This window comes from Amphiura filiformis, chromosome 1, assembly GCF_039555335.1.
Source record: "Amphiura filiformis chromosome 1, Afil_fr2py, whole genome shotgun sequence".
Classification (NCBI taxonomy): Eukaryota; Metazoa; Echinodermata; class Ophiuroidea; order Amphilepidida; family Amphiuridae; genus Amphiura; species Amphiura filiformis.
The window spans coordinates 81,647,975-81,674,978 of NC_092628.1; the positions used below are offsets into that span (position 1 = coordinate 81,647,975).

Here is a 27,004-nt window from a genome sequence, read left to right on the forward strand (position 1 = left end):
GAAATCTCGATAAAATCCTTGATTTCAATGTGCCATACCTTTACAGAACATTGAAATAGAGAATTTTATCAATATTTTAGGGCTTGTAAAGCTTTACAAGGACTAAAATCTTGATATACCGGTAATTGAAATTGAGAATTTTAACTGATTTCAATGTTTTGTAGCTTTTACGCAGCTTTTACGCAAAAGTTTACGAGGCCTAAAATCTCGATAAAATCCTGATCGTAGCTTTTACGGAACATTGAAATAGAGAATTTTATCAAGATTTTGGGCCTCGTAAAGTTTTACGAGACCTAAAATCTCGATAAAATTGGCATATTGAGAATTTTAATTGATTTCGATGTTCCGTAGCTTTTACGCAAAAGTTTACGAGGCCTAAAATCTCCATGAAATTGACATTGAGAATTCTAATTGATTTCAATGTTCTTTATTTTTTCCGCAAAAAGTTTACGAGGCCTAAAATCTCGATAAAATCCCTGATTTCAATGTGCCGTAGCTGTTACGAACATTGAAATAGAGAATTTTATCAAGATTTTGGGCCTCGTAAAGTTTTACGAGACCTAAAATCTCGATAAAATTGACATATTGAGAATTTTAATTGATTTCAATGTTCTTTAGCTTTTACGCAGCTTTTACGCAAAGCTTGACAAGGCCTAAAATCTCGATAAAATCCCTGATTTCAATGTGCCGTAGCTATTACGGAACATTGAAATAGAGAATTTTATCAAGATTTTTGGGCCTCATAACGCTTTTTTACGAGACCTAAAATCTCGATAAAATTGACATATTGAGAATTTTAATTGATTTCAATGTTCTTTATTTTTTACGCAAAAGTTTACGAGGCCTAAAATCTCGATAAAATCCCTGATTTCAATGTGCCGTAGCTTTTATGGAACATTGAAATAGAGAATTTTATCAAGATTTTGTGCCTCGTAACGTTTTACGAGACCTAAAATCTCGATAAAATTGACATATTGAGAATTTTAATTGATTTCAATGTTCCGTAGCTTTTACGCAAAAGTTTACGAGGCCTAAAATCTCGATAAAATCCCTGATTTCAATGTGCGTAGCTTTTACGGAACATTGAAATAAAGAATTTATCAAGGTTTTGGGCCTCATAAAGTTTTACAAGGCCTAAAATCTCCATGAAATTGACATTGAGAATTCTAATTGATTTCAATGTTCTTTATTTTTTTTGCAAAAGTTTACGAGGCCTAAAATCTCGATAAAATCCCTGATTTCAATGTGCCGTAGCTTTTACGGAACATTGAAATAAAGAATTTTATCAAGATTTTGGGCCTCGTAAAGTTTTACGAGACCTAAAATCTCGATAAAATTGACATATTGAGAATTTTAATTGATTTCAATGTTATTTAGCTTTTACGCAGCTTTTACGCAAAGCTTGACGAGGCCTAAAATCTCGATAAAATCCCTGATTTCAATGTGCGTAGCTATTACGGAACATTGAAATAGAGAATTTATCAAGATTTTGGGCCTCATAACGCTTCTGAGACCTAAAATCTCGATAAAATTGACATATTGAGAATTTTAATTGATTTCAATGTTCTTTATTTTTTACGCAAAAGTTTACGAGGCCTAAAATCTCGATAAAATCCCTGATTTCAATGTGCCGTAGCTTTTACGGAACATTGAAATAGAGAATTTTATCAACATTTTGGGCCTCGTAACGTTTTACGAGACCTAAAATCTCGATAAAATTGACATATTGAGAATTTTAATTGATTTCAATGTTCCGTAGCTTTTACGCAAAAGTTTACGAGGCCTAAAATCTCGATAAAATCCCTGATTTCAATGTGCCGTAGCTTTTACGGAACATTGAAATAAAGAATTTTATCAAGATTTTGGGCCTCATAACGCTTTACTGAGACCTAAAATCTCGATAAAATTGACATATTGAGAATTTTAATTGATTTCAATGTTCCGTAGCTTTTACGCAAAAAGTTTACGAGGCCTAAAATCTCGATAAAATCCCTGATTTCAATGTGCGTAGCTTTTACGGAACATTGAAATAGAAATTTATCAAGATTTTGGGCCTCATAACGCTTCTGAGACCTAAAATCTCGATAAAATTGACATATTGAGAATTTTAATTGATTTCAATGTTCCGTAGCTGTTACGCAAAAGTTTACGAGGCCTAAAATCTCGATAAAATCCCTGATTTCAATGTGCCGTAGCTCTTACGGAACATTGAAATAAAGAATTTTATCAAGATTTTGGGCCTCGTAACGCTTTACGAGACCTAAAATCTCGATAAAATTGACATATTGAGAATTTTAATTGATTTCAATGTTCCGTAGCTTTTACGCCAAAAGTTTACGAGGCCTAAAATCTCGATAAAATCCCTGATTTCAATGTGCCGTAGCTTTTACGGAACATTGAAATGGAGAATTTTATCAAGATTTTGGGCCTCATAACGCTTCTGAGACCTAAAATCTCGATAAAATTGACATATTGAGAATTTTAATTGATTTCAATGTTCCGTAGCTTTTACGCAAAAGTTTACGAGGCCTAAAATCTCGATAAAATCCCTGATTTCAATGTGCCGTGGCTTTTACGGAACATTGAAATAGAAAATTTATCAAGATTTTGGGCCTCAATAACGCTTCTGAGACCTAAAATCTCGATAAAATTGACATATTGAGAATTTTAATTGATTTCAATGTTCCGTAGCTTTTACGCAAAAGTTTACGAGGCCTAAAATCTCGATAAAATCCCTGATTTCAATGTGCCGTAGCCTTTTACGGAACATTGAAATAGAGAATTTTATCAAGATTTTAGGCCTCGAAGGTTTTATAAGGTCTAAAATCGCGACAAAATCCTTGATTTCAATGTGCCGTAGCTTTTATAGTGGGAATTCCAATTGAATGAACGCAGCTTTTAATAGCGTGACGAACATTTGCGTACACTGTGCGATGTACGCCAGCGTGTGCGACTGTGCGTGAGTAACGCGAACCATGCCAACGCACTCATGATTGGTTAGCATTGTATCCAAGGTTGTGCGTTCGCGTTGTAGTTTGAAATACGCGATATACAATCGCGGTTGGATCGAGTACAGCTTTTGAAAGCTGCGTTCATTCAATTGGAATTCTTACTATAGCTTGTAGTATCATTCGATAATAATTTAGCTTTCTTTGTAGAAATATATGCCCTACAAACTCTGCACAGATGATCCAGTGCCTTTGTGTGAGTTTCCATTTATCATAATAACATCTAAAACGTTGTAATTATAAATAAAAATGTCAAAAATAATGCGTGAAACACGAATATATCACCCTCTCTAAAGACGCCATTGTCCCAGCACGCGCCCGGTGCCTCAGCGCAACCGAGTGCACAGTGAGCGCCGTCTGGCTCCGCATGCATTGCGCCCGTAGCACCGAAGTTACTATGCATTACACGGTAAACACCGCAAAAACAGTGCGAATAAAATCACTGAAAATAAGAAAAATACTGAAGGCAAGTTTATTATATTATAATTTTTATTTGGGAAATATATTATCTTTTATTACGTTAACTCGATTTTACTTTTGCCCTAACCTTTTACGTGCAACATGGGGTCATTTTTGGTGATTTTGGATTTGAAATTTTATCGCGGTAATGGCGCGATAACCGGTGAAAAATAATAATCGGACTGGACAGTATGACTCCATTACCGCTTATATTTTCGGTATTTTCAAGTGTCATTGGTATTTACTAGTAAAATAAACCATTTTACAACTAATAATACACGAAGAATACTTTCACTGTGTTTTTTAATTTCGTTTTATTGAGTTTTCTATCTCCATTTTTTACAATCGTCTATGTGCGAGTGCAGTGTTTACATGTCAGTCTCTGTGGCGTCACGACAAGGGGGAATCCCGCACTGGAGGAAAGAATTACCAACCGATAAACAATAATACTTTATTCTCAGAAATACACGCGATCGAGATACCGTGAACTAATGGGAAGAAGCAATCTATTGCAAGTGACATCATGCTGACTGACAGAATGTCTGAAAGCCAATGTGGTTAAAGCAGATTCTGTCCGGATTCCAAATAGCCCCAAATGTGACTATAATTAAAGACCGAATTAAAAAGACTAAATTGCGTCTGACGTCATGACAAAGGCGCGCCGTGATTGGTTGCTGACCTGCGCAGTATAGCATTTTTGGTCTGATTGACAGGACGTCATATGCAAACTAGTCTTTTTAATTCGGTCTTCAATTATAATTTTGGTTTGAAACTGGTCAAAAGGAAGGGAGATGAAGGGGCACAGTGCAAATTGTGGTCAATTTTGTCAAGTGGCGGTGTCACAGGAGGGGCATGGGGGAAAATGCCCTCAGTTACCCCATGCCCTTCCCCCCCGGAAAAAAATTATGATGTTAGTCCCAGTATCTTGAGCAATTAGGAACTACCCCTTCCCCTTCAGTATGCCGCTGATACTTACTTTGGTGTCAGGAATGGCTTCATCAAGTGGTGGTGTGGAGTCATCTAGGTTCTCTGCAAGTAATAGCATCGAGTTCTTGGCACTAATATTATGATTATGAAGCTTAGTTGACAGGTGTTGACTGTGTAGACGTTCATGTATCAACTCACTATTTACTACATCAAGCTTGGATTTCAGCAAATCTTAGAAAACAAAGAAAGAAAACTAAAATAACAAAACACACACACACATACCCCCCCCCCCCACATTTTCACTGACAAACATGGTCCCTATGTAGTGCACAACGTAACCATGGACCTCTACGCACTGACATTGCACAACAGAAAGAATGCCTTTTAACCGCATTTAACCGCCAAACCGTGGTCCTGGTATTACACCTATGATGGGGGACCTAAACCCCATATGCATTATTATGGAGTGTAGCGCCCTCTGCCACTCTCTAACAACCGAAGATGTCCATGATTGCCATGGGTCCACACTTTATGAGTGACATGTCATAGGTGAATCCATGTTTGTTGGTGAAAACAGCCCTTTGAGCATAGCAGTACCAGACCACCAAAAATGTGCAAAGTATAGTTTTGAAGGTAAAGAGCAAATTTGCTGTCTCCCTTAAAAGTATCATCTTTCTTTCAGTAGTATTGAGTTAATTTACTCATTGGATATCTGCTGTGGGTAGATTATAATGCTTATGCATTGAAGGAATATGCATTGATGGAAGGAATTATGTAATCAGGATTTAAACTATCAATCTTCAGCTATCTTTGTCAAAGCATTCAATGATGCTGCGCCATCATAGCCTCAGGAATCAGGACTTCAGCATACTGGTGTTAAAATGAAATCAAATCAGGAGCCTTACTAACAAGATTACAAGAGAGACAAGAGCTTTTATTTTTTCCCATACCGAGTCCTGTTTCACCTGAATTTAGTTGCCCTGGGACTAACTTTTACAAAACAAGCATAGTTTTTTTTGGCTCACTAATTCCTATATCCTGGGTAACTTATTATGTATAGATTGTATGGTAATGGTCTATAATGGTTCAGGACAACGAGCCTAGTGTCCTGATTTTTATTACCAATATAACAGGCCTGAAAATAAAGTAGCCCATTTATTTTCACCCTTGCTTACTAACCTGCTTGTGATATTGCTTCATTCAATTCCAGTTGCTGTTTCTGTGCTAGATTCTGTACATCAATCAAATGCTGTTTCAACTGCAAATTCTGGCCAGGAAAGAAAAAATCATTTCAATTATTGCAGTCAGTCCTCTGAAAAGGACTTCTCTACGGAGGGAAAGATTTGTTAAATCTTACTCATATTACAGTCATATTTGACAAACCACTTCCATAATTTAAGAGTGTGTTGATTGAATCTTAACAACCCCTTCCAATCATTCTCCTACCTTAAATGAAAACTAAACAATATATTTATCACCTCAAGAATTTGAATTTTGAGGTAACTTACATTGGCCTATATTGGCCCAAAAGACCCCCATCTTCTTTCAGCAAATTGGCACATCAGTAATGTTGATTTTGTTTAATTTAAAGACCTCCATTTTCTACATTTGAAGACTTAGTAAAGATACCTATTTTGTCCCAGTTTCTTTTTTTATCTCTCATTTTTTCTCTCCCTTTTTCTTTCTCCACTTCTTGCTCCCTTTCCCCCTTTGTCCATCTTTCTGTTGCCCTGAAAGAATTAAAACTACAGAACCAGTACTCGACTGCCATCTTCTTGGTACGTGACAATGGACTAAAATAGTCCATGTAGAGTCACGGTAGAGTTACACATAGTCATGAACTAGGCTGGGTTCTTTGACGGATGTGAACTACAGGGTGTCCCAGAATGATTTGTACCGTGTTTGCAAAAATAACTAAAAATAGAAGACGGGCAGTGTATCTATTTTTGATACCAGCATTATAATGTTGGATATGTCTCCTACCTATTCTGTTAATTTCAGCACGCTACCTTTATTTGTTTTGGCGTGGCATGCAATAATGTAAAATCGATGAAAAAGCGACTCGCATACCTTTGAAAAATGGCACGATACGATGAAATGAAGAACGTGGGATGTTTGGCACAGCATTTCGGCGACAACTACTGTTGGGGTTTGCGCCTTAAAGCTTGCCGGACAGCTGCAATGTTCGCTCTAGTTCTTACAGTCTTACGAGCACCTGAAGCTTCACTCTGCCGATTCCTGACAGTTCCGTGCTCGTCAAACTTCTTTACGTTATACACTATCGTCTAATGAATCTTCTTTGCGTCTCAACATAGCTGCCGGTTTGCCAGTAAGTTTTTGAAAGAAATCCACGCTGCTGTACAGTAAATTGAGGAGCCGACTTTTCTGTACCACAACCAATTCGATCTCTGCAAGCATTTCAAATGACATGGACCTCACACCACAATAACTATATTTAAAACTACCGCCAAAGAGAGAATTGGATTAGGCCACAAATCCTTAATTCCATATAATGATTGCTTCAGAACGTCATAAATAATAGATAGATATCGGCTATTTAGTGGAAATATGAACAGGGCACAACTAAAATACCTGCATAACTTTTTCCAAATAACTTTGTGCTGAACGGTTAGTAATGTTACAGATTTTCAAAATAGGTTGCGTTGTCAAAACTTAGAATTCATCATTTTTACGCAATCTTCTATAACTTCTACTAGAAACGTCAAATTTTTAAAAACTAAAAAATCTGAGAAAGCTAACTATATGTAGAACTTAAAATGCAAAACAATATAACCATTTAACATGCCCTTCATACCTAAAAAATTCCATCTTTCCCGGTACAGATCATTCTGGGACACCCTGTATGACTTCATACATGTATGAGGCAAAATTGGGGGTATTTGTGTTTTGCTCAAAATGCACCCGAAACTAATCGGTGCCTAGCACTTTTCATAGCGAGAAGCACTGACTGCATCTAAGGAGCAACGCAATGCGTTATAGTGCGATTATCATGCAAAATTGTTTTCGTTCATTTCTGTGTACCGTTGGCAAGGACCATATATACCCCCAATTTTTTCTCATTAACTGACCACGCTATATTGCACATAGCGGTATGCGAAGTCCAGGTTCTCCATATTAATTCGGTGGTCTCTCTACATATCTTACCTCTTCTTGTAGATGCTCCACCATTTCATTAACCATATCTTGCTTTGATGTCTCTTGTAAACCCCAAATCCCTGGAGTGTCACATGATTTGTCATCTATGGTCCCATAAGACAAACCTGAAATTATCAAAACAAACTCCATTTAAAGTTTGTTCGGTTTATACAAGGCAATAAAGTCCCAACTCACGCTCCAATTCACATAAGCGTGCGCCAGTCACACATTACGCAACACACACCTAGCGTAAGCACTGCGCCCAACAGCGTGCACACCATTCTATATCAATACACTGTGTTATGAGTCTTATTTTTTCCGCCTTATATAAGCCGAACAAACTTTAGTAATGTTATTTTATCCTGACAGCATGGTTGCATAATGGTTATGGCATTTGAATCACTGTCACAAGATTGTGTATTCAACCCTATCAGGCCAACATGCTGTATCCTTGAGCAAGATACTTTATATCTGACTGATCACACTCTATACACAGGCGTAGAATGGGAAGCTCAGGAGGTAGTGATACAGCACCATTATTGTTGGCTGCCCAGGTGCAGGTGGCCATTTAATGTGATATATCGTAGTGGTAGGGCCACAGACGAGAAAGAAACAGACCACATGCAATCAGTCAAAGTCTCAATATCACCTGATAATGAGGGCCGATTGTTCCATGAAATGCGACAGGCGAGACTGCTATGCAATTACCACATATTTTCGTGGTCTATCGCGTAATCGCGAAAGCATGCAACGCTCTATCGTATACGCGAAGGCACGCAGCACTAGCGTGATTGTTAGACACGGCACGATCGAACAATCGGCCCTCATGAATATGTGAGAACTCGAATCATACAATACACGGGGCTTTGACTGATTGCATGTGGTCTGTTTCTTTCTCGTCTGTGGGTAGCGCAGTTTATAAACTGCTTCGAGCACCAACAAAGCCCAAAACTCCACTGTTTATTTACATCTCAAAGAAAGTGGTCATTCCATAAACATCGAGGATGCAACCATTTTAGACAGGGAGGAACAGTGGCACCGCCGAGGCATCAAAGAGGCTATTTGGGAGAGAGTAGAATCACCATCACTTAATAAAAGGGGAGGCCTACGATACAACCTATCTCACGCATGGGACAGAGTCATCAAGCCGATCCCTAGCCGTCTGTCACATGACCAGTCCAGCGGGCCAGTTGCCTGATGAAGTGTGATGGTATCACACGCAACGTAGCTTTGCTAAATAGTAAGTCCAGTATTTTTATTTAATTCCAAACTTCATATACTATGACTGAAAACATTCATCAATTTGCTTCAATTCAATTGTTTAATTACTGTGCTAAATTAATTTTACATGGATTGTGTCCTAGTATGATATAACATGGAAAGCCTGCAGTCTTTTACAGTTTCAATGTCATACACAATACACATCTGTCAGTAAGATGGACCCACTACAGAAATGTCTATAATCTCCTTTCAAATGTGCACTTACATGTATCTGATTTTGATTTCTTTTCCAGCAGGTATGATTTGCTATTCTGTAGACCTTCCAGGTCAATCATCAGCTGCTCCTTAGCTGCTTCTTGTTCCTTAGATCTTTGTTTCCAGGCTGTGCATTCTGTCTGTGTTATCTGATGAGTGATGGTAATTGATAAATGATGTGATGAAAAAGCTTGAAATATACCATTATGAGTATGATTAGACTGTCTAATCTGGATTTGTATCTTTGTTAACCGACCACATGGCACGGCACTGTTAACAAACCCTGTATGCCACCCTCTTTTGCTCACTTATCATGCTGATCACTGTAACAAAATAGATATGAATCTGGATCTGCACTGCTGATTTCATATTTACTAATTTCAAAAGAATTCAGGCATAATATGACACATCCAAATTTGGAAGTCTGTCAAATTCATAACATATATATTTATTATTCAAAATTATACAATAAATATTAGAACAAAATTGCAACAGTTTACATATATATTTTGCACACTCTGATGAAGACTCATTGAGTGAGGTGCCACCACTGTCTCCTACATTGATAACTGACTTAGCTGTAGTGACAAGTGTTGACTAAAACAAGGTCAAACATACACCACAACCAAATTAAATGATAATCAACTAGACATTTACCTTTTACGAAGAGCTGGGGAACTGAATCATCCTGGTACTAAAGGATGTGAGCAAAATTGTAATCACTAACTTCAAGCCGACTTTGTAATTTATAACCATCTTTATAGAAACCCTGTTTGTTTGCTTCTGATGTATATATTTCCTCTTTTTGAAGTAGCAAAGTTTTCTGCAACAAATATCACTTATATTTTATAAGAGATATTCTGATTTTCAAAAGCCCATTGTTTTACAATGTGCAATATATTACCTGTAGGTATTGTTCTGTTTCATGTAGAAGTGACTCCATATCTTTTCTTTTCCAGTACAGGAATCTGATAGCCTGTTGTAAGCCTTCTGGAGTAGTCCATACTTTACTAGGTCCTCCTTCTGATTCAATCTCTTCAAAGATACGACGCAGCTCCTTGCGGTGCTTATTATATCAAACAAAGAATACAATTCTTCATTCAGATGAACTATAATTTTGATCCATGTAAAAGTTAATGAACGACGTGAAAGAGTTATGCTATTTATCAAATTCAAAGAAAATATTGCAATATTTGACCTAATTAAAACCTTAGTGGACTTATGAGACTTCAAAATATTTAAGTATCCACCAAAAATTGCATATCTTGTAGCATGAAAATAAGTACAAAGTCTAACTAAGTAAATGCAATGGAAAATTTCATGGGCTTTGAGCTCTGATGGCTTTAAACTTTGTTCTTCAGTTACAACTTCACAGCTTTGACCTATGTTCTTCAGTTATTGCAAATTACAACTGTAATTTCCTTACAAAGTTCTGTAGTTTACCAGTACCATTGGCTAAAAGTTTACTTTCGTTAAAATTATTCTTAACGTATGTGTCTCAAAAGGCCAATTTCCAATTTTAAAAGTCCTGAAACTACAACACAGTAATCTCATAAGGTAACATGAAATATATCTGTTAGGTTAACTTTAACAAGCCAAAGCCACAAACAACCGACCTGTTTGTATTTGAAAATCTGTGGCACGTGACACAAAATGTAAAACACATGAAAGCAATTTTAATGTATTTTACCTTGTGGATAAGTTTTGGTGGCTTGTTGATCTGAGCCTGCAATTTAGTGATTTTTCTCTCAGCTTTCTCTATTTCTACCTGAGCCTCATTTCTTACATACTCCTCACACATGACCTGTACATCCAACTGCTGTTTTAGCCGAAGAGTTTCTTCTTTACTAGACTTCAGTTCTTCCTAAATAATAAACAAATTGTTAAAGAAAACAAATTTTATGGTAATTGCAATGGCGTTCAATGGGCTGTGAAGTTGCGGGTTTGAACCCTGGCAGTGGTTTCGTATGCTCTTTTGGAAAAATTGAGTTAGCTTGAAATTCCCCTAGACAAGGAACATACTGCTAATTGTGTCCTTCTAACCCATACGAAACAACCTGTAAAGTATGCCGATCAATGTCTTGGTGTTGTGTCTGAACATAGTGCACTATATATCACCAAATATTTTAATCTCAAAGTATTTTTGATACAGATGCTTGGTGTCATGTGTCTGTACAGCCATGTCTGAGTTCCCAGTTTTTCAGCTCACAGAATCAATCATCCATAATGATTACAGACCCATACAACATTGTGGGTTTGACCCCCTGACAACTTTTTATGACTGGATCCTTGTACACATACCTGCAAGTAATTGGCAACCTTTTCTGCTGTGTCTGTGGCGATCTCTTGCTGAAGCTGATTACTCTCTCTAGATTCTCTTTCCTCTGCAATAGCTAACCCATCTAGGCTAGAAGAGTCCTATCAGACAGAAACAAAAACTTATTATTAGCGACATTCTGATGCTGTACTGGGGATATATACACAGCACTTTTCTATCTTAGTTACCAAGATTGAATTAGGTGTATATGTTAAGATGCTATGTCTTGTGTACATGGGTTGCATCATGGCATACATCACCATTAATTACCAAACTTCTTGCTCCTCATTAATGTATACAGGTTTTTGTTGGATGTTGTGTGCATACTTGGTTATATACGGCTATTCCAGTTGAAATCCATTACACCCCTATATGGAAGATGTGATCTTAATCTCCCACACAGGGGTGTAGATTTCAAATGGAGTCCCTAAGTCAGGTAACCTATTTGAAAGTCACACTCCCTGTGTGGAAGATTAATGGCATGTCTTCCATAGGGGGTGTATGGATTTCAACTGGAATAGCCCATACTTACTTCCAAGCCTAGGAAAATATGTGAATAGTATAACATGATGAACTTGTTTGGTATTTGATGTACATAGGGCACCCTTTCTTTTCCTCATTTATACAGTCACCCTACTTTTACCACCTAATGTTTTACAGAGATCTGATTGTCATTAGTAGCAACATACTATTCCAACATGCCAAGGTATGGCACATAAAATATGTGAATTGTTGGAAGCACTGCACTAAATTTAGTACTTATGTACAGAACATGATTAATTGCAGGTTTTTTACATCCAAGTGGTATGAAAAATACACACATTTTCAATCTTGCTTTTAATATTAGCCAATGACACAAAATAGTGTGAAACAAAAAAAATCTAAATTATGCAAGAATGAATTGAGCAAATACATTCCAAATTGATCCTGTCTGTTTTAGGATACCTTTTTCACTTTATAGATGACTTCCACACTGCTATCTGATTTGCTAAATCCTTGCACTTGGAATCTTTCATTTGATGCTACAATGGCTTGTCTTGGAATGTCAGGATGTTCCCCATTGATCTCATGTTGCTCTAGATCAACTGTGTTCTTCTCTGATGTAGTCACTCCTGGATCTTTATAACACAAACAATATGAACAAGGATGCAAATTTTAAAACAATTTCTACACTTTGTTCAGCGTGTCATAGGCAAGACTGAAAACATTGTGGAGTGCCATAGAATGGTGTGCATGCAATTGTGCGCATCACCTACGCAAAATGTGCCTTGCATACTGCGTTAACTAATGTGCGCTCATTATGAATTAGTGTGAAAAAAGTATTTGACATTTCTGACACAACTGAGTAGCAAAACCAAAAACTTACGTCTATTATGAATTGAACAAAGTATAATCATTTAAAGAAAGGTGACCTGATATATTTGGAAAATGGAATGCTTTAAAACTTATAGGGACCCAAAACACAAAATGCTGTCCCTTACAAGCATTCATGCAAAAAGAACACAAAAATTTTCCTCGTAATGTAATTAATTCCTTACGGAATTACTGGCATATATATAGCGTTATACTGCTAGTCTACAGTATTTTATTGATGATAATCATGTAGGCCTAATACATTGATATCAAATGAAAGATCCTATTTTTCTCATTAACATACTGAAATTAGGAGTTCCAAATCAGAGTATTTCCCAAGATATCATCAAAAGACTGTTGAATTAGTTTTGAATGAAGCTACCACAAGTCAAGACTAATGTGACAGTTTTTGAAGATATCTTCGGAAATGTACAGATTTGGAACGCCTAATTTCAATATGTTAATGAGAAAAATATGAGCTTTCAAAATCTGCATTTTGATTGGGTAAAGTCTAAAGTGGGGGATGAAGCTGTAAACTGGGTTACCGGTACCCACCTTTAATCAAACAAGAGCACCACTGGTGCTGTAGCTCATTTGTTATGGGTTATGGTCAGGAATACCATGCGTAGCTATGTATAGCCATGCATAGATATGTATAGCCATGCATAGCCATGCATAGTTATGTATAGCCATGCATATCTATGTATAGCCATGCATAGTTATGTATAGCCATGCATAGCTATGTATAGCCATGCATAGCTATGTATAGCCATGCATAGCTATGTATAGCCATGCATAGCTATGTATAGCCATGGATAGCTATGTATAGCCATGGATAGCTATGTATAGCCATGGATAGCTATGTATGGCCATGGATAGACATATGTAACCATATCATGGACATGTATAGCCATGTATAGAGCTATGTATACAGGGCTGCCAACTTTGAAAAACACATTTCAGTATTCTCAAAATCACCATAGTGTTGGGATCAAGCACAAATCAGCATTTTGAAAATATACTTACGGTTCTCAAGATATTTATTTATTCAAGGCATTTATTTATTTGTACCTTTTGCTTGTCGAGTATCCTTTGATTTTATTTTGTTTAATACAGTTTTGTTTGTATATTTAATGTCTTGGATGCACCATCGGATAGATGAGTGCCACTGATGTAAAAGCAATTTCCAAATAAAAACTTGAAACTTGAAAACTACAACACTTTCATGGTAAATGGCATGCATAGCTATGTATAGCCATGCATAGTCATGCATAGCTATGTATAGCCATGCATAGCTATGTATAGCCATGCATAGCTATGTATAGCCATGCATAGCTATGTATAGCCATGCATAGCTATGTATAGCCATGCATAGCTATGTGTAGCCATGGATAGCTATGTATGGCCATGTATAGCCATGCATAGTTATGTATAGCCATATGTAACCATGTCATAGCCATGTATAGCCATATATAGCTATGTATAGCCATGTATAGCCATGTATATCTATGTACACAGGGCTGCCAACTTTGAAAAAACACATTTCAGTATTCTCAAACCTCAAAATCACCATAGTGCTGTGATCAAGCACAAATCAGCATTTTGAAAATATACTTGCGGTACATTTATTTATTCAAGGCATTTATTTATTTGTACCTTTTGCTTGTCGAGTATCCTTTGATTTTATTTTGTTTAATACAGTTTTGTTCACAAGTATATTTAATGTCTTGGATGCACCATCGGATAGATGAGTGCCACTGATGTAAAAGCAATTTCCAAATAAAAACTTGAAACTTAAAAACTACAACACTTTCATGGTAAATGAAATAAATAAATAAATAAAATTTTGCACACATCTAATTTTCCTGACTTCATATTTCAAACAAGTGCTGAGTGCTCCCTTCAATCTTCAGAACAGGGAAAGGCCACTAGCCTAGTGTTTACCCCAGCACTTCCCTGTTCAGACTTTCTGGTTGTCTGTTTGTAATGTCAGAGAGGGGTTGTCATGGTCCCATATACTGATATACTAGGCCAGTGCCAGTCAAAAGGACATTTCACCTGTGTCCTTGAGTAAATGTTTACATTTATAACTAATTGGGTCAAGATGTGTGATATGAAGTGTAAATGAGTGAGATGTTTGTTCATAATCAGGGTTGCCAACCAACAATTTGGTAGCCCAATTAGTTCTGATTTGGGAGCATTTGAGACACTATTTGCTCATGGCTCATGCACAGAAGTAAGGGCCTATAGACTGCACAAGCCCAATTGGTGCTAAAAGCAACACTGAAAAGCAGACATTGTAGCCGCACCGAAACAGTAAAGTTCAACCATCTCTTTTACAAATTCGCATGATCAAGGAGTTTGTACAGTGTTTGTAATATGAAAAGCACCACAAACAGTCTGCATAGGAGACTATTCCATGAAACTAGGTAAACTTTTCGTAAGAAAATGCTCCAAAAATGATACTTTCCGTCCGAATTTTCCTAGCTAAATAAGTAACAATTATGAACAATCATGCAAAGATCGCCCCCTCAAATTACCAGATCCATTGCTCAAACGATGTAGCAAGAGAAAGAAAAAAACATACAGAAATATGGACTATGCCTATAGTGCATTGCGTTTACGCAATGAGCTAAAAACCAAGGACATACCTATGTTGACAGTATTTTCAGTAGTACCAGCTAAATCCAATTCAATTCCGTCATTTGTCATATTTGGTAATGTCTCAGCAGTCACAAAACCCTCATTCTCCTCCTCGCCATCACTCTGCATGTCAAGTGTCTCAAACTCAGCCGTATCAGAACTCTTGAATGATTCCATCAACTGCTGGTCAGCATTCACTGATGACTCCTTGCTTTCTGTGTCTTTGCTCTGCTTCTCATCATCACCCTCTGTAGCATCATCACTTTTTGGTACAAAAATCACGGTGGCATCTTTCGGATCATCAAAGATTTCACTACCCAATGGCTGTTGCATTTCAGTTGATGAGTCTCTTTTCGGTGCTTTCAGTTCTGAATTGTCATCATGATCAGAAGTTTTCATTGATGTCTCCTCCTCTTCTACTGGAAGTGCTTCAGCATCTATCTTATCAACCTCATCACCGCTTGATGACTTGTCCCTTTCTGGCATATTATCCACAACATCTTGTATCACAGGTTTTTCTTTCTCTTCTGTAAGTGCATTTCTTCTCACAGAAAACAAACCCGCTTTAAATAAAGCCATTATATTCATGCCAGGGGACGTCGCAGTGGCCTCTTTGTCGTCTTTGTCAACGGTGTCGACTTTCTCTTCCATTGGTTTGTCTTTTTGGTTGTTTTCAGCCGTGACATTGTCTTCTATATTGGATATGGAAGACCAGGACGAGGAATTATCTGTGTCTGCTGAGTCAGAATGGATGGAATTAGTGTCAAGAGATAAGCTTGAAACACTATCAGTGACATTGTCGTTTGTGGATGCTGGAGCAGCAGAAGCACTTTCACCTAGGAAAAAAAATGTAAAGTTTTTACTTTATTTAGTATTACCTTATCAAATTGTGCACAACATGCAAATACATAATGGAAACCAAAATGGAAAGAAAATATGTATAGTTTCCTGATTCATAAAAGCGATCAATAGATAAATAAAAATCACAATGCCTACCGTATTTGCTTGAATAGTCGCCACCGGAGGCATTGCATTTCCCAAACGAGGGCGTTTATTAGAGGTCATTTTCAGAAGGATAATTCCTGCTAAAAACATTAGGTAAGCTGAAACTCACGCTGAGATGACGAACTATAAACTTAGAAACTAAGACTTCTGGTTCACTTCCGGTTTACGACCAGATTTTTGCCAATTACCGAGTACCGACACCATTAATGACCATGTGTGCACCTTGGTAAGCTTACTACACAAGATAGCATGGAAATATTAGCACTTGTTCAGTGCCTGTATGGGACCATGACAACCCCTCTCTGACATTACAAAATATGCGCCTCGCTGCGCATCTCAGCACTAAGCGCCTCGATCCCCACCGAGGAACTAGGGCTAGTTCTAGGTAATATCAGCAGTTTTGAAACATCTTGGTTGCAAAAAGTGGTGGGGTGTTTAATTGAAGGGTGACTATTCAAGACAATGATATAGGGTATATGATGATTGTGTGAGTTTCCCACTCTCTAGAATTAAGACCCCTTCTTTTGATAATGGGCTATTCTAGTTGAAACCCTTACACCTCCTATGAAAGACATGACCTTTATCTTCCACACAGGGAGTGTAAATTTCACATGGGGTTACCTGAATGGGTGACTCCATCTGAAATCCACAGTCCACACCCCTTGTGTAGGAGATTAAGGTTATGTCTTCCATAGGGGGTGTATGGATTTCAAGTGGAATAGCCCAATCTATACTGTACACACCAAATTATATATGACAGACAAGGACCTCCAGCAAAGAAAAAAATATTACAGAAATATTTATTATCAGTTTGTATAAAATTTGACTTGTTTCTAGACATACCTTGATCACCTTTAGAGATATCTGCTTCTTGGACAGGTTTGCTTATAGTGTTAGTAGTAGTCCCCTCATCATCACTACTACTACTGCTGCTGGTAGATCTTGCCTTTCCTGGTTGATGATGTATCACTGTTTCTGACAAACTACTGGTTTGATCATGAAGGGAAGCTTCACTGGTCTCGGCCTGATCATCAGTTACCATGACGGATGACAAGTTGAGATGTGCATGACTCTCATGAGGTTTCACAAAATCACTATCTGCATAATGTCTGGGTCCACCAACACTGATGTAATATAAAACATAAGGGTATTATTGATTGCTTATGTATAATAGTGAACTGTTCAGTGGTTACAACAAATACTTAAGACACATTTTCATGCATCTTGAGACTGTTTTCAACAAGTTGCCTAAACCAAAAATGTGTCATCTAAAGTGGTTCAAAATGACGTGAGAAAATTCAATGCATTTTTATTGTACAATATGACAATGAGTATTAATACTAAAACCTGAATGAACATGATGAACAAAGATGTAGAATTAGCAGCTGAATTTGCTTCTATTAAACTGTAAAAAAAAGAGAACTGACTTTTACTCATAAAACCAATGGGAAAAAAACTACTGCAGACAGACATTCTCAACATTTCCAATGACCGGAAGTAAAATGATGCTGAGAGGAGATATAAACCCCTTTGTGGCAGTACCAAGAATTTTTTCAGGGAGGCAATGGGGGAGGGGAGGGTAAATTCTGGGGGAGAAAATCAGAAAATTTGGCATTTTTTGCCCAAAATAGCAAATAAATGATAAGCTTCCGACATGCTCGGTCAAATTTCATTATAATGCTATATAGCAGCAGCATAAAATTTAACTGCAGCATATATAGCATTATTACAACAGATCTGTTTTCAAAAAATTTCTAAGACAGAATTAACATGTCATGTTTAATTACATCAAATACATAGAGGACAAGCCACATATTAAACAAGGAGATGTTTGTTTTCTTTTATCTGGCATCTTACATTTATATGCACCTGTATCTCTATATTTCATTTTAATATTCTCTCACATTCATTCTTTCAGTCATTGTAGCTTCCAGGTATGAATACCTAGAGGCTTAAAAATAGGCATGTCCACTAAAAATTGAAGTACTTTTAAATTGATTCAGACCTAACTTATTGGCTGGGAATTGATGAAAGAAACATTTTGGCGTTTAAATAATCTTAATCGGACGTTTCATTCCAGAGATATGGCCTTTTGAGTGTTACGGTTTTATATAGGGCTGCTAGAACATTTTAAAAAGTTAAAGTCCAAAAAGGATTACTAACAGAAAGTGCAATTTTAAGGTACTTTTTCTTAATGTATTTATTAACTAGCGTTATCTGGAACATTATATTTGCTTATAACAACATGAAAATAAGATCATCCTGAAAATTTAATCGATTTTGTTGACATACAACAAAAATATAAGACCTCAAAACCCATGGTTTGTTTGGTGAAACCGCAAGCATGATCATAGATGGCCGCCATGGAAAATATCTCCATAGAGGAGATGAACAATAAGTGCATTATTTCAAATGAATGGCGGTAGTCTTAAACATTGTTCAATCTTTTACGGTCAGCACATTTTATCTTCAAAAATTATTATATTTCATCTTGGCATAAGTTTGGTAACATTAATCACTGCCAATTTTGAGAAATTTGCTCCAACTCAAAGTTTATCTTTACTACATTGAGCAATACACTGTGTGCATGGAAGCCATGATGGTCCCCGGTTTTATACTCCCTATGAAATGGACATGGTAGTAAGAAGTGCACGGGAAGTGCATGATTTGAGATGGGCCGCGGTAGGCTTAAACATTCTTAAATTTCTTAACATCCTACACATTTTGTCTTCATAAATAGTTAAATTGTATGAGTATGTAAGTTTGCTTGTCTGATTCACTCCAAATTTGGAGATAATTGCGTTTGAACACCTGATGCACGGAATGGTGTCACTTCAACCTGTTGTAGTTCTCATCTCATTAAATTTTTCATTAAAAAAGTTGATCTCTTCATGCAGGAAGGTCCTCTCTATTTACTGACCAAACAGGAAAAAGTTTGGTGAATGTTTTCTGGTGGAATCAGGAATTTCTTGAAACACCCTGATATAGGCCTACATTTGGATCAAAACAAGTATGTACGCCATTTAACATGCCTGGGATTTCTTGTATCGATCAGTTTCTCCATAGACAATACGTGTGTGAGTGCACGCACACAGTAAATGAAAAATCGTTCTAGTGGAAACTGTATTGAGAGTGGGCATCCCTATTAAAAAGCTCCAAGGAATGTAGCCTTCGGAGCAATTGATTGTATGCAACATAATTATAGAATGAAAAGCTGATAGAGTGGAAAGTTTCGGCCATTATAAAAATTCCCCTTTGTCGGGTTATTTGTGGGCTCCACGTTCCTCAGTACTGCTTGCTGTAGAATAGAAATTGGGTTGAGTATTTTGCTCTTATTCTGGAGTTCCCCTTTGAATTTGCGATTGGGATTCAGATTCTTCAGTTAGGTGTTTGCTGGAGAACAGAAATTGGGTCGAGTATTTTTGCTTTTATCTTGGAATCCCATCCTTTTGATTTTTCCCTTTTTGAATTTGCTTGATTTGGGATTCATGATTCCTCAGTCGGGTGTTTGCTGTCGAACAGAAATTGGGTTTGAGTATTTTTGCTTTTATCTTGGAATCCCATCCTTTCTGATTTCATTCCAGGGTTGTGTACAAACCCTTTGCTTTTAATGATATAATGGCTGAAATCTTTGTTTATGAAAATAAAATTATTGTCTCTCCTGATGGCCAATAAGTATTGCCAAAATTTGCTGTTTCCTTGTGTTTCATTGTCTCCGTCTGGGGTTGTTAATCTAGAATTCTATATAGGTGATGATGTAACAGGATTAACTACAATAGGTTAAAACAATTTTTGTATATATCACCCTGCACTACTCAAGCAGGTTGCACTCATCACCTGTGTACATGTATGTTTACAATCATTGACTGAATACAATAGGTGTGTTTAGACGGTAGCCTATTTTCGAATGTAACCTACAAGCGAGCCAGCAATTAAATTATGCTACAAGCGAGTGTGTGTCCACACGGGACTTACTTGTAAGCCAACTCAAAAGTAAGAGTGACCTTCACTGGTAAATTATGCCATGATTATGCACAATCAGAATAGGATTGGGTCATCAAGGTCATGCTTACAAGCAAGTTTACATGCAAGTCTTGTTCACACTGGCCTTACATTCAAATGTAGCTCACTACATGTAAGATATCTTACATGTAAAATCATCACTTGTAACTTGCATGTAGCTACATTCGAATGTACGCGACTTTACAATCGATCGCCTGAACAAGCCTAATATCACGCTTTTTTAAAGAAACTAAACTTACAGGTGTGAGTGATCAGCATGATATGAATATTCTATAAAATTACGGTCCAGCTCTTTATCCCTGTTCTTTGAAATGTATGGTTCAATGCAGAGGTACCACATGAATGTACAAGTGCAGTGCGATATATTCAAAATTGTTTTAACCTATTGCTATGGTAGTTAATCCTGTTACATCATCACTTCTATGGCAAATAAAATAGGCATAGCAATTTACCTGACAACAAAGTGAGATTTTGCCTGCCGATGGATATTGCTCTTCTCCGATTCCTTGTCCTTCAGTGTCTCTGTAACACTGCTGCTTTCATGTAAGGATTTGGAAGCCATCTTTCTTCACATCTATTTATCTACCTGCATAACAAACAAAGTATTCAGGTGCAAGATACACCATTACTACCTGATATTACCTTATTTTAAAATCAATATTGTTATTTGATCATGTTATGTTATTTTACATTTGATTGATCATTTCTCTTTTAAATGATCTCAAACTTGGGAAAATCTTACCAAAAAAGGGGGTCACTCAGTGAGACTGGGGAAAATTTAGGGTCAAAATATATTTTAAAAAAAAAATGACAAAATGGGGTCATTCAGTGAGAAATTTATCAGAAATTTTCCCACAATTTTTTTTTTTAAAAAGGGGGGCTTTTAGTGACAAGAAAACAAAAAGGAGGTATTGGGTGAGAGGGAGTTCAGTAAAACAAAAAGGAGGTATTGGGGGTCATTCACTGCTCGTGAAGCTGACCACGGTACAATGTCGCTTTGCATGGTTTGTTGCAGGGCCTCAGATATATACGTCATGTGCCCATGAAAAGGCCCCGGTATTTTTGGCAAATCCTACACCCAATGACCCTGGTTTTTTCAGTAGCCTACACTGAATGACCACCTTTCTTGAACAATTAGTCCTCAAAATTGAAATTTCGGCATGCTCCACACGCATTTTGAGCAAAATAAATGAGTTTTGTCTATTTTGTACTGTAAAATTGGGTAAAAAGCAATTTTTTTTTGTCAATGATGTGAAATTTTGGGTGCTCCCATACAAAATCACCCCATATTCAACATTGCCAACTGACTGAATGACCCCCTTTTTCTGAAAATTTCTACACCGATAGACCCTTAGTTTCGTACGCTGGTGGGCACAGGTACGTCACTTTCATATTTGAGTGCCTCCCCCGGGCCTCAGATTCGACAACATGATCCATCTACAATCACTGAATTGATTCTCGCATTATGATTCTCAAAACATTTGTTGCCGGCAAGAATCAATTCTTTCATTGAATCATACAGTAAAGTGAAGCGCCTTGGATGGTTTTTGATTCCTGCAAACTGGCACGAAATACAGAACTGAAGTTTACTTTAGAACCATCAGTAGTGTAATACCCTGTATCTGTTAGTAGGTACAACACAACGCTCCACATCAACATCACCTGGTTAATAATTACATTGTACAGCAGATCGAGACACTAAAATCAACACCCGGGATCGATACACGTGAATGTGCTATGCAGTATGCACGATTTGATATTCAGACGATAAATCTTTGGATACCGGGGAAGAAAATGATGAATATCTCCCGTAATTTTTTTATTCTAAAGAAGCCATATTTTGATGCTTGCATTTGAATATATGTGTTGAAAGGATATGATAGTCGTTAGTTTGCGTATTGAGAAAGAACTGTGCATATTGAGCTCAAAAACTGACAAAAATTCTGATTTTATATGCGCCAAATTATAGCACAGCGTAGCCCACACATGGAGGCAGTCTAAAAGCAGATGACTTCATGGCGTATACCATGCAACATCTAGTAACAGAGGTCAGTGACCAGGCTATTGTCAATAGCCTTAGTCAGGGCGGATGTCCCTTGGCCCATTATACGTCTCAAAAGTATAGTATTAAACAGGTCGGAACAAAATGGCCATGCGAGGCTGTGGATTCAACCTACCATGGCGATTTCTGCCATGAAGATATCGGGCGATGACACTGTCACTGTGCGCTCACTGGAACCAGGCGCTAGGCGCGGCGTGTATGCCCTGAGATCAAAGTGGTGATGTGGCCTAGCCCGACACATCATGGCCCTAAGTTGTTCCTTCCTCACCATTAGGGGACAGTGGAAATCTTAGTGACGGAGGTGTGATCGAGTACTTTGATGCTTGATCAATGCAAAAATAACTTAAAGCCATATTATAACATTTTCATACAAAATAGATTAGCATTTCTTTGCCATAAAATGTTAGTTTTACTGTCAGATATATCCCTTTTATTTTTGAGCCGAACAACTACGGCAGAGCAAAGAAAATTGGAATTTACTACCAGGGCATATGTCGCCAATACGTACCACTCCTTCGGTCATGTTATGGTACGGCCCTTTGTTGTGTAGATCACCGTCGCGTTAACTCGCGTACACCGTGTACGTACTGTGTGTTATGAACATCGTGTATGCGTCACCAAGCGGTCGAGCGTGGCGCCTAGCGGTTAAGGCGTGGGACTGTGAATCCAAGGGTCAAGGGTTCAATCCCAGGTCCGGCTCTTTGTGTCCTTGAGCAAGGCACTTCACTCTACTTGCTTAGTGCTTCGGAGGGCACTTTAAGCTGTCGGTCCCGTGTACATGCATATTTTCTCACATTAATGTAGTGTGCATGTAAAAGAACGTCACAGGCTATTCGAAAAGAGCAGGGGATCATCCCGGTACTGTTGACTGTACTTCAAAATACACTCAATCTACTCTAGGTTCCAGAGTAAAAATAAGTACAGCTTGTCTGTACGCAGTGCGATAATACTCATACATATGAGGTAGGCACTTACAAGGAAGAAGAAGGGCGGATCCAGGACTGCTTCCCCGGTGCTTTAAAAAATCGTAAATGAAAAAATGTAATGCCAAGCTGGCATCACATGAAGCGCTTATGCGACGAGGGGGGGTGTCTGAGGGGGATGTGCCCTCTCAGAAGTAAGAAACTTTTGCAAAATGAAGACCTAATTGAAGCGATTTGGTGGACCATTTTGTCACTATTAGTGTGTAAAATGTTAGTTTGAAAAAGCCGAAAATTTGTGAAATGACGGGGCATGAAGCGTTTTCGTGGACAAGTTTTCCCTATAATTGTTGTAGGCCTATAAATTGATTTAAACAAAAATTGGGAAATGTTGAAAGCAGAAGCTAATATGGCTACTTGTTTATGAACTACGCAGGGGGTGTCTGAGGGGGGATGTGCCCCCCTGAGAAGTAAGAAACTTTTGCAAAATGAAGACCTAATTGAAGCAATTTAGTGGACCATTTTGTCACTGTTAGTGTATCAAATTTCAGTTTGAAAAAACCGAAAATTTGTGAAATGACGGCCCGTCCATGAAGCCTTTCGTGGACAAGTTTTCCCCATTATTGTCGTCTAGTGACTTTGGTGACAAAAATGTAATAGGCCCTGCATATCGGCGGGCCCGCAGTAATTTTCACAAGCGTTTGGTACGAGGACCCGCCTTCAAGCAATGCCTAAAATAATTGCAGGCCTATATTATAGGGCCTACTTCCGATCGACCCAACTGTGCTTTCTTTTCTTCTCGCAATTCCTCTTTTTTGTGGGAGGAGGGCCCGCTCCCTCTAAACCGCGCCTGCTGTAAAGTTATGGGTCTAGGGTGTTGGAAGAACTTTTTTGTGCATACTTTTTCCTGTCTTTCCTTCAAACCGCGCCTGCTGTAAAGTTATGGGTCTAGGGAGAACTCAATTCGCGCGATTTTGTGCATACTTTTTCCTTCCTTTCTTCCTTCCTTCCTCCCTCCCTCCCTTCCTTCCTCTCTTTCTTTTCTCTCTTTCTTTTCTCTCTCTCTTTTTTTTTTTTTTGCGATTCATTCCCGGGGTGCTGCAGCCACCAAAGCACCCCCCCCTGGATCCGCGCTTGCGTTCGACTAATAATTCCATCGTAATAATAAAATGCTGATTCAGGCGTTTTATTCAAAATCTCGGATTTTGACAAAACTACAGCACCTAGAGTCGTAAATGTGAATAAATAGCCAAATTTGCAATCCAATACCTTGGTATACGTGAATTGCATTCTGGGCAGGCAAGCAACAACAACAATTCGCGTTCGTATGACGTACAATGCCCGGCCCGTATTGAACGGAAAATATTTGTTTTTTTTGTTCCGTTTCAAAAAAAAGGAAACAAAATATATTTCCCCTTGCAAAGTTGCAATATGTACATTTCAAATGAATATAAAAAGTTTGGGTTAAAAATGGAGAAAAAAAACCCTTCCGGTACCGGGTTTTGAACCGGGTACCTCTCGGGTAAGTACAAACGCGCTAATCAATTGAGCTAAACAGCCCACTACGTGAAGCGTGGAAGTTTTATAATTAAATACAGCGCGCAGTCTTCTCAGCAGTTAGTGTGGTTCGCTTTTTTCACAGAATGTGTATGACGCGAAACCAAAGTAGCTGTTGAGGAGACTGATGATCGTTCATAATTCCCTGCCCCAGAATTCCCGGGACTGGGGAGAATTCCGGAGTAATTTTTAGTATTTACAAACTGGTACCTGTAAAAACCGCTGTTTCATGATTTCTCCGGAAATACATCGACTTGGAGCGTCAAATTTCAGGATAGTAATGAGAAAAATAGTATCTATTATGTGATACCAAAACCTCATCAACAATGTCAATGAAAAAATCGGGGGATGATGCTGTCGATCGGGTTACGGACCTTAGTTAGCTTTAGTTTAAGGCCTATAAGGCTATGATAATTTAGTCCAACAGTGGGCTTGTCTATTTAAGGGCTGTGCAATAATTATGAGCCCTGGGGAGGGTAAAATTGGGGGGGCAAGAAATTTTGGCCAGCCGAAAGGGGGGGGTAAGCAATTTTGGCAAGCCGAGAGAGAGGGGGCAAGCGATTTTGGCACGCATTCACGGGTCGCCTTTTTAATAAAACGCTTTAAAAAGGCTTAGGAAAACAGTACGGAAACGCTTAAATATGCAAATTTTCCTGCTCGCTACGCTCGCAACATACATCTAGACCATTTAAAGTTTGGAATTTGGGATCCCAAAAATTTGGCATGTTCAAGGGGGGAGCAAAGATATTTTGGCAGGCCGAGAGGGGGGGGGCAAGCGATTTTTGGCGGGCCGAGAGGGGGGGCAAGCGATTTTTGGCGAGCCATTCAGAAATTTTACCCCCCCGGGGGGCTGATAATTATTGCACAGCCCCTAAAGGAAAAGATCGCCCCAATTATTTTAGTAACCCTACCTGTAAATTTCAGTCACGAACTTAACGTACATCTACATAGGTTCTTCATCAGACAGCTTCAGATCTCACGCGGTGGCTTGTCACTTTGTCACTGACACTGTCAGTTTCACCCACATGGAAATGCCAAACGTAAATAAACAAGTTGGTGATGACGTCATAACTACTTAGGGAAGAGCAATTTGTTGATTGGTGGACCGTGTCAGATTGACGCAAGGGTGCGAAAAATAAACAGAGTGGTCGCCTGCAAATAATATCGATTTGCTCACGTTTCTCCTTATATGCCTATATCCTATAAAATTATGAATAATTAATTAGATGACCTCATTCATATGAGTTTTTTTACCCATGAGACTAAATTCTCAGCAAGTTCATCAACCATAGCATGATAGACCGTGAAGCACAATATGAATATTTCAATTGATCACCAATTACTTTTGGGCACAAGTTTATGGTTTTTTGGTGGCAAAATTTGGATAAAATAATGATTTGGTTAAAATAATACCGGTAGCTTGCAGCAACGATCAAAATTAAGATGTGCAGTGTGAATGTAAGGCCGTGTAAAATTAATATTTTGGTTCTCGTCCCCTCCCTCCTCAATTTCTGGGATTTGTCAGATTTTTTTTTTTTTTTTTATTTTTCAATTTTTTTTTACTTTTGAATGATTTATGAAATCTTCATACATATAAATAAGTTTATTAGAGAACAAGCATCACTTCCAAGTCTTTTTGTGGTACTACTCTAGGGGGTTTATCCCCCAGAATCTCACATTTGAAAAAAAAAAAAAAAAGGGCCTCATCGTTTCCTCGAGCACCGAAAACTACTGACAATGCTAATTTTACATTGAAAAAAAACAAAACAAAAAACACCTCCCTCCCTCATCAATTCATGAAAATCCTCTGGACGAGAACCAAAACATTAATTTTATACGGCCTAAGCTAGGGGCTGGCATTTTCTTTGGAAGGGGGTCCCAAATATGTCAGTGACCGGAGTCAATTTTTTTATGACCCCCCCTATCGCGGGGCAAAAAAAATTTACGACCTCCATCCGCTTACACAAACGCAAGACAAATTATTTATTGCTGGAACTAAGGCGCGTAAGTGTAAAGAAGGTGCGCAGAGTGCATACAAATTTTGCATAGATTGTACGCACATTTTGATTGTGAAGTTAAAGAATGCGCATGCAGCGCG

At 38.0% G+C, this 27,004-nt stretch overlaps 1 protein-coding gene across 1 annotated transcript in view; it reads right to left on the bottom strand.

The window, feature by feature from the left end:
* LOC140163477 (uncharacterized) overlaps window positions 1–21,074 on the bottom strand; it is a 43,368-nt gene extending 22,294 nt beyond the window's left edge. The window contains exons 1-11 of the mRNA XM_072186795.1: window positions 20,820–21,074; window positions 17,188–17,468; window positions 15,348–16,175; window positions 12,289–12,461; window positions 11,328–11,444; window positions 10,717–10,890; window positions 9,931–10,092; window positions 9,037–9,175; window positions 7,560–7,675; window positions 5,574–5,661; window positions 4,444–4,625 (exon numbers count right to left, since the gene is read on the bottom strand). Of these exons, the coding sequence (XP_072042896.1) occupies window positions 4,444–4,625; window positions 5,574–5,661; window positions 7,560–7,675; window positions 9,037–9,175; window positions 9,931–10,092; window positions 10,717–10,890; window positions 11,328–11,444; window positions 12,289–12,461; window positions 15,348–16,175; window positions 17,188–17,468; window positions 20,820–20,929 (2,370 nt within the window). The 5' untranslated portion in view covers window positions 20,930–21,074. The remainder of the gene's footprint in view (window positions 1–4,443; window positions 4,626–5,573; window positions 5,662–7,559; window positions 7,676–9,036; window positions 9,176–9,930; window positions 10,093–10,716; window positions 10,891–11,327; window positions 11,445–12,288; window positions 12,462–15,347; window positions 16,176–17,187; window positions 17,469–20,819) is intronic.
* Between the last annotated feature and the right edge of the window lie 5,930 nt (window positions 21,075–27,004).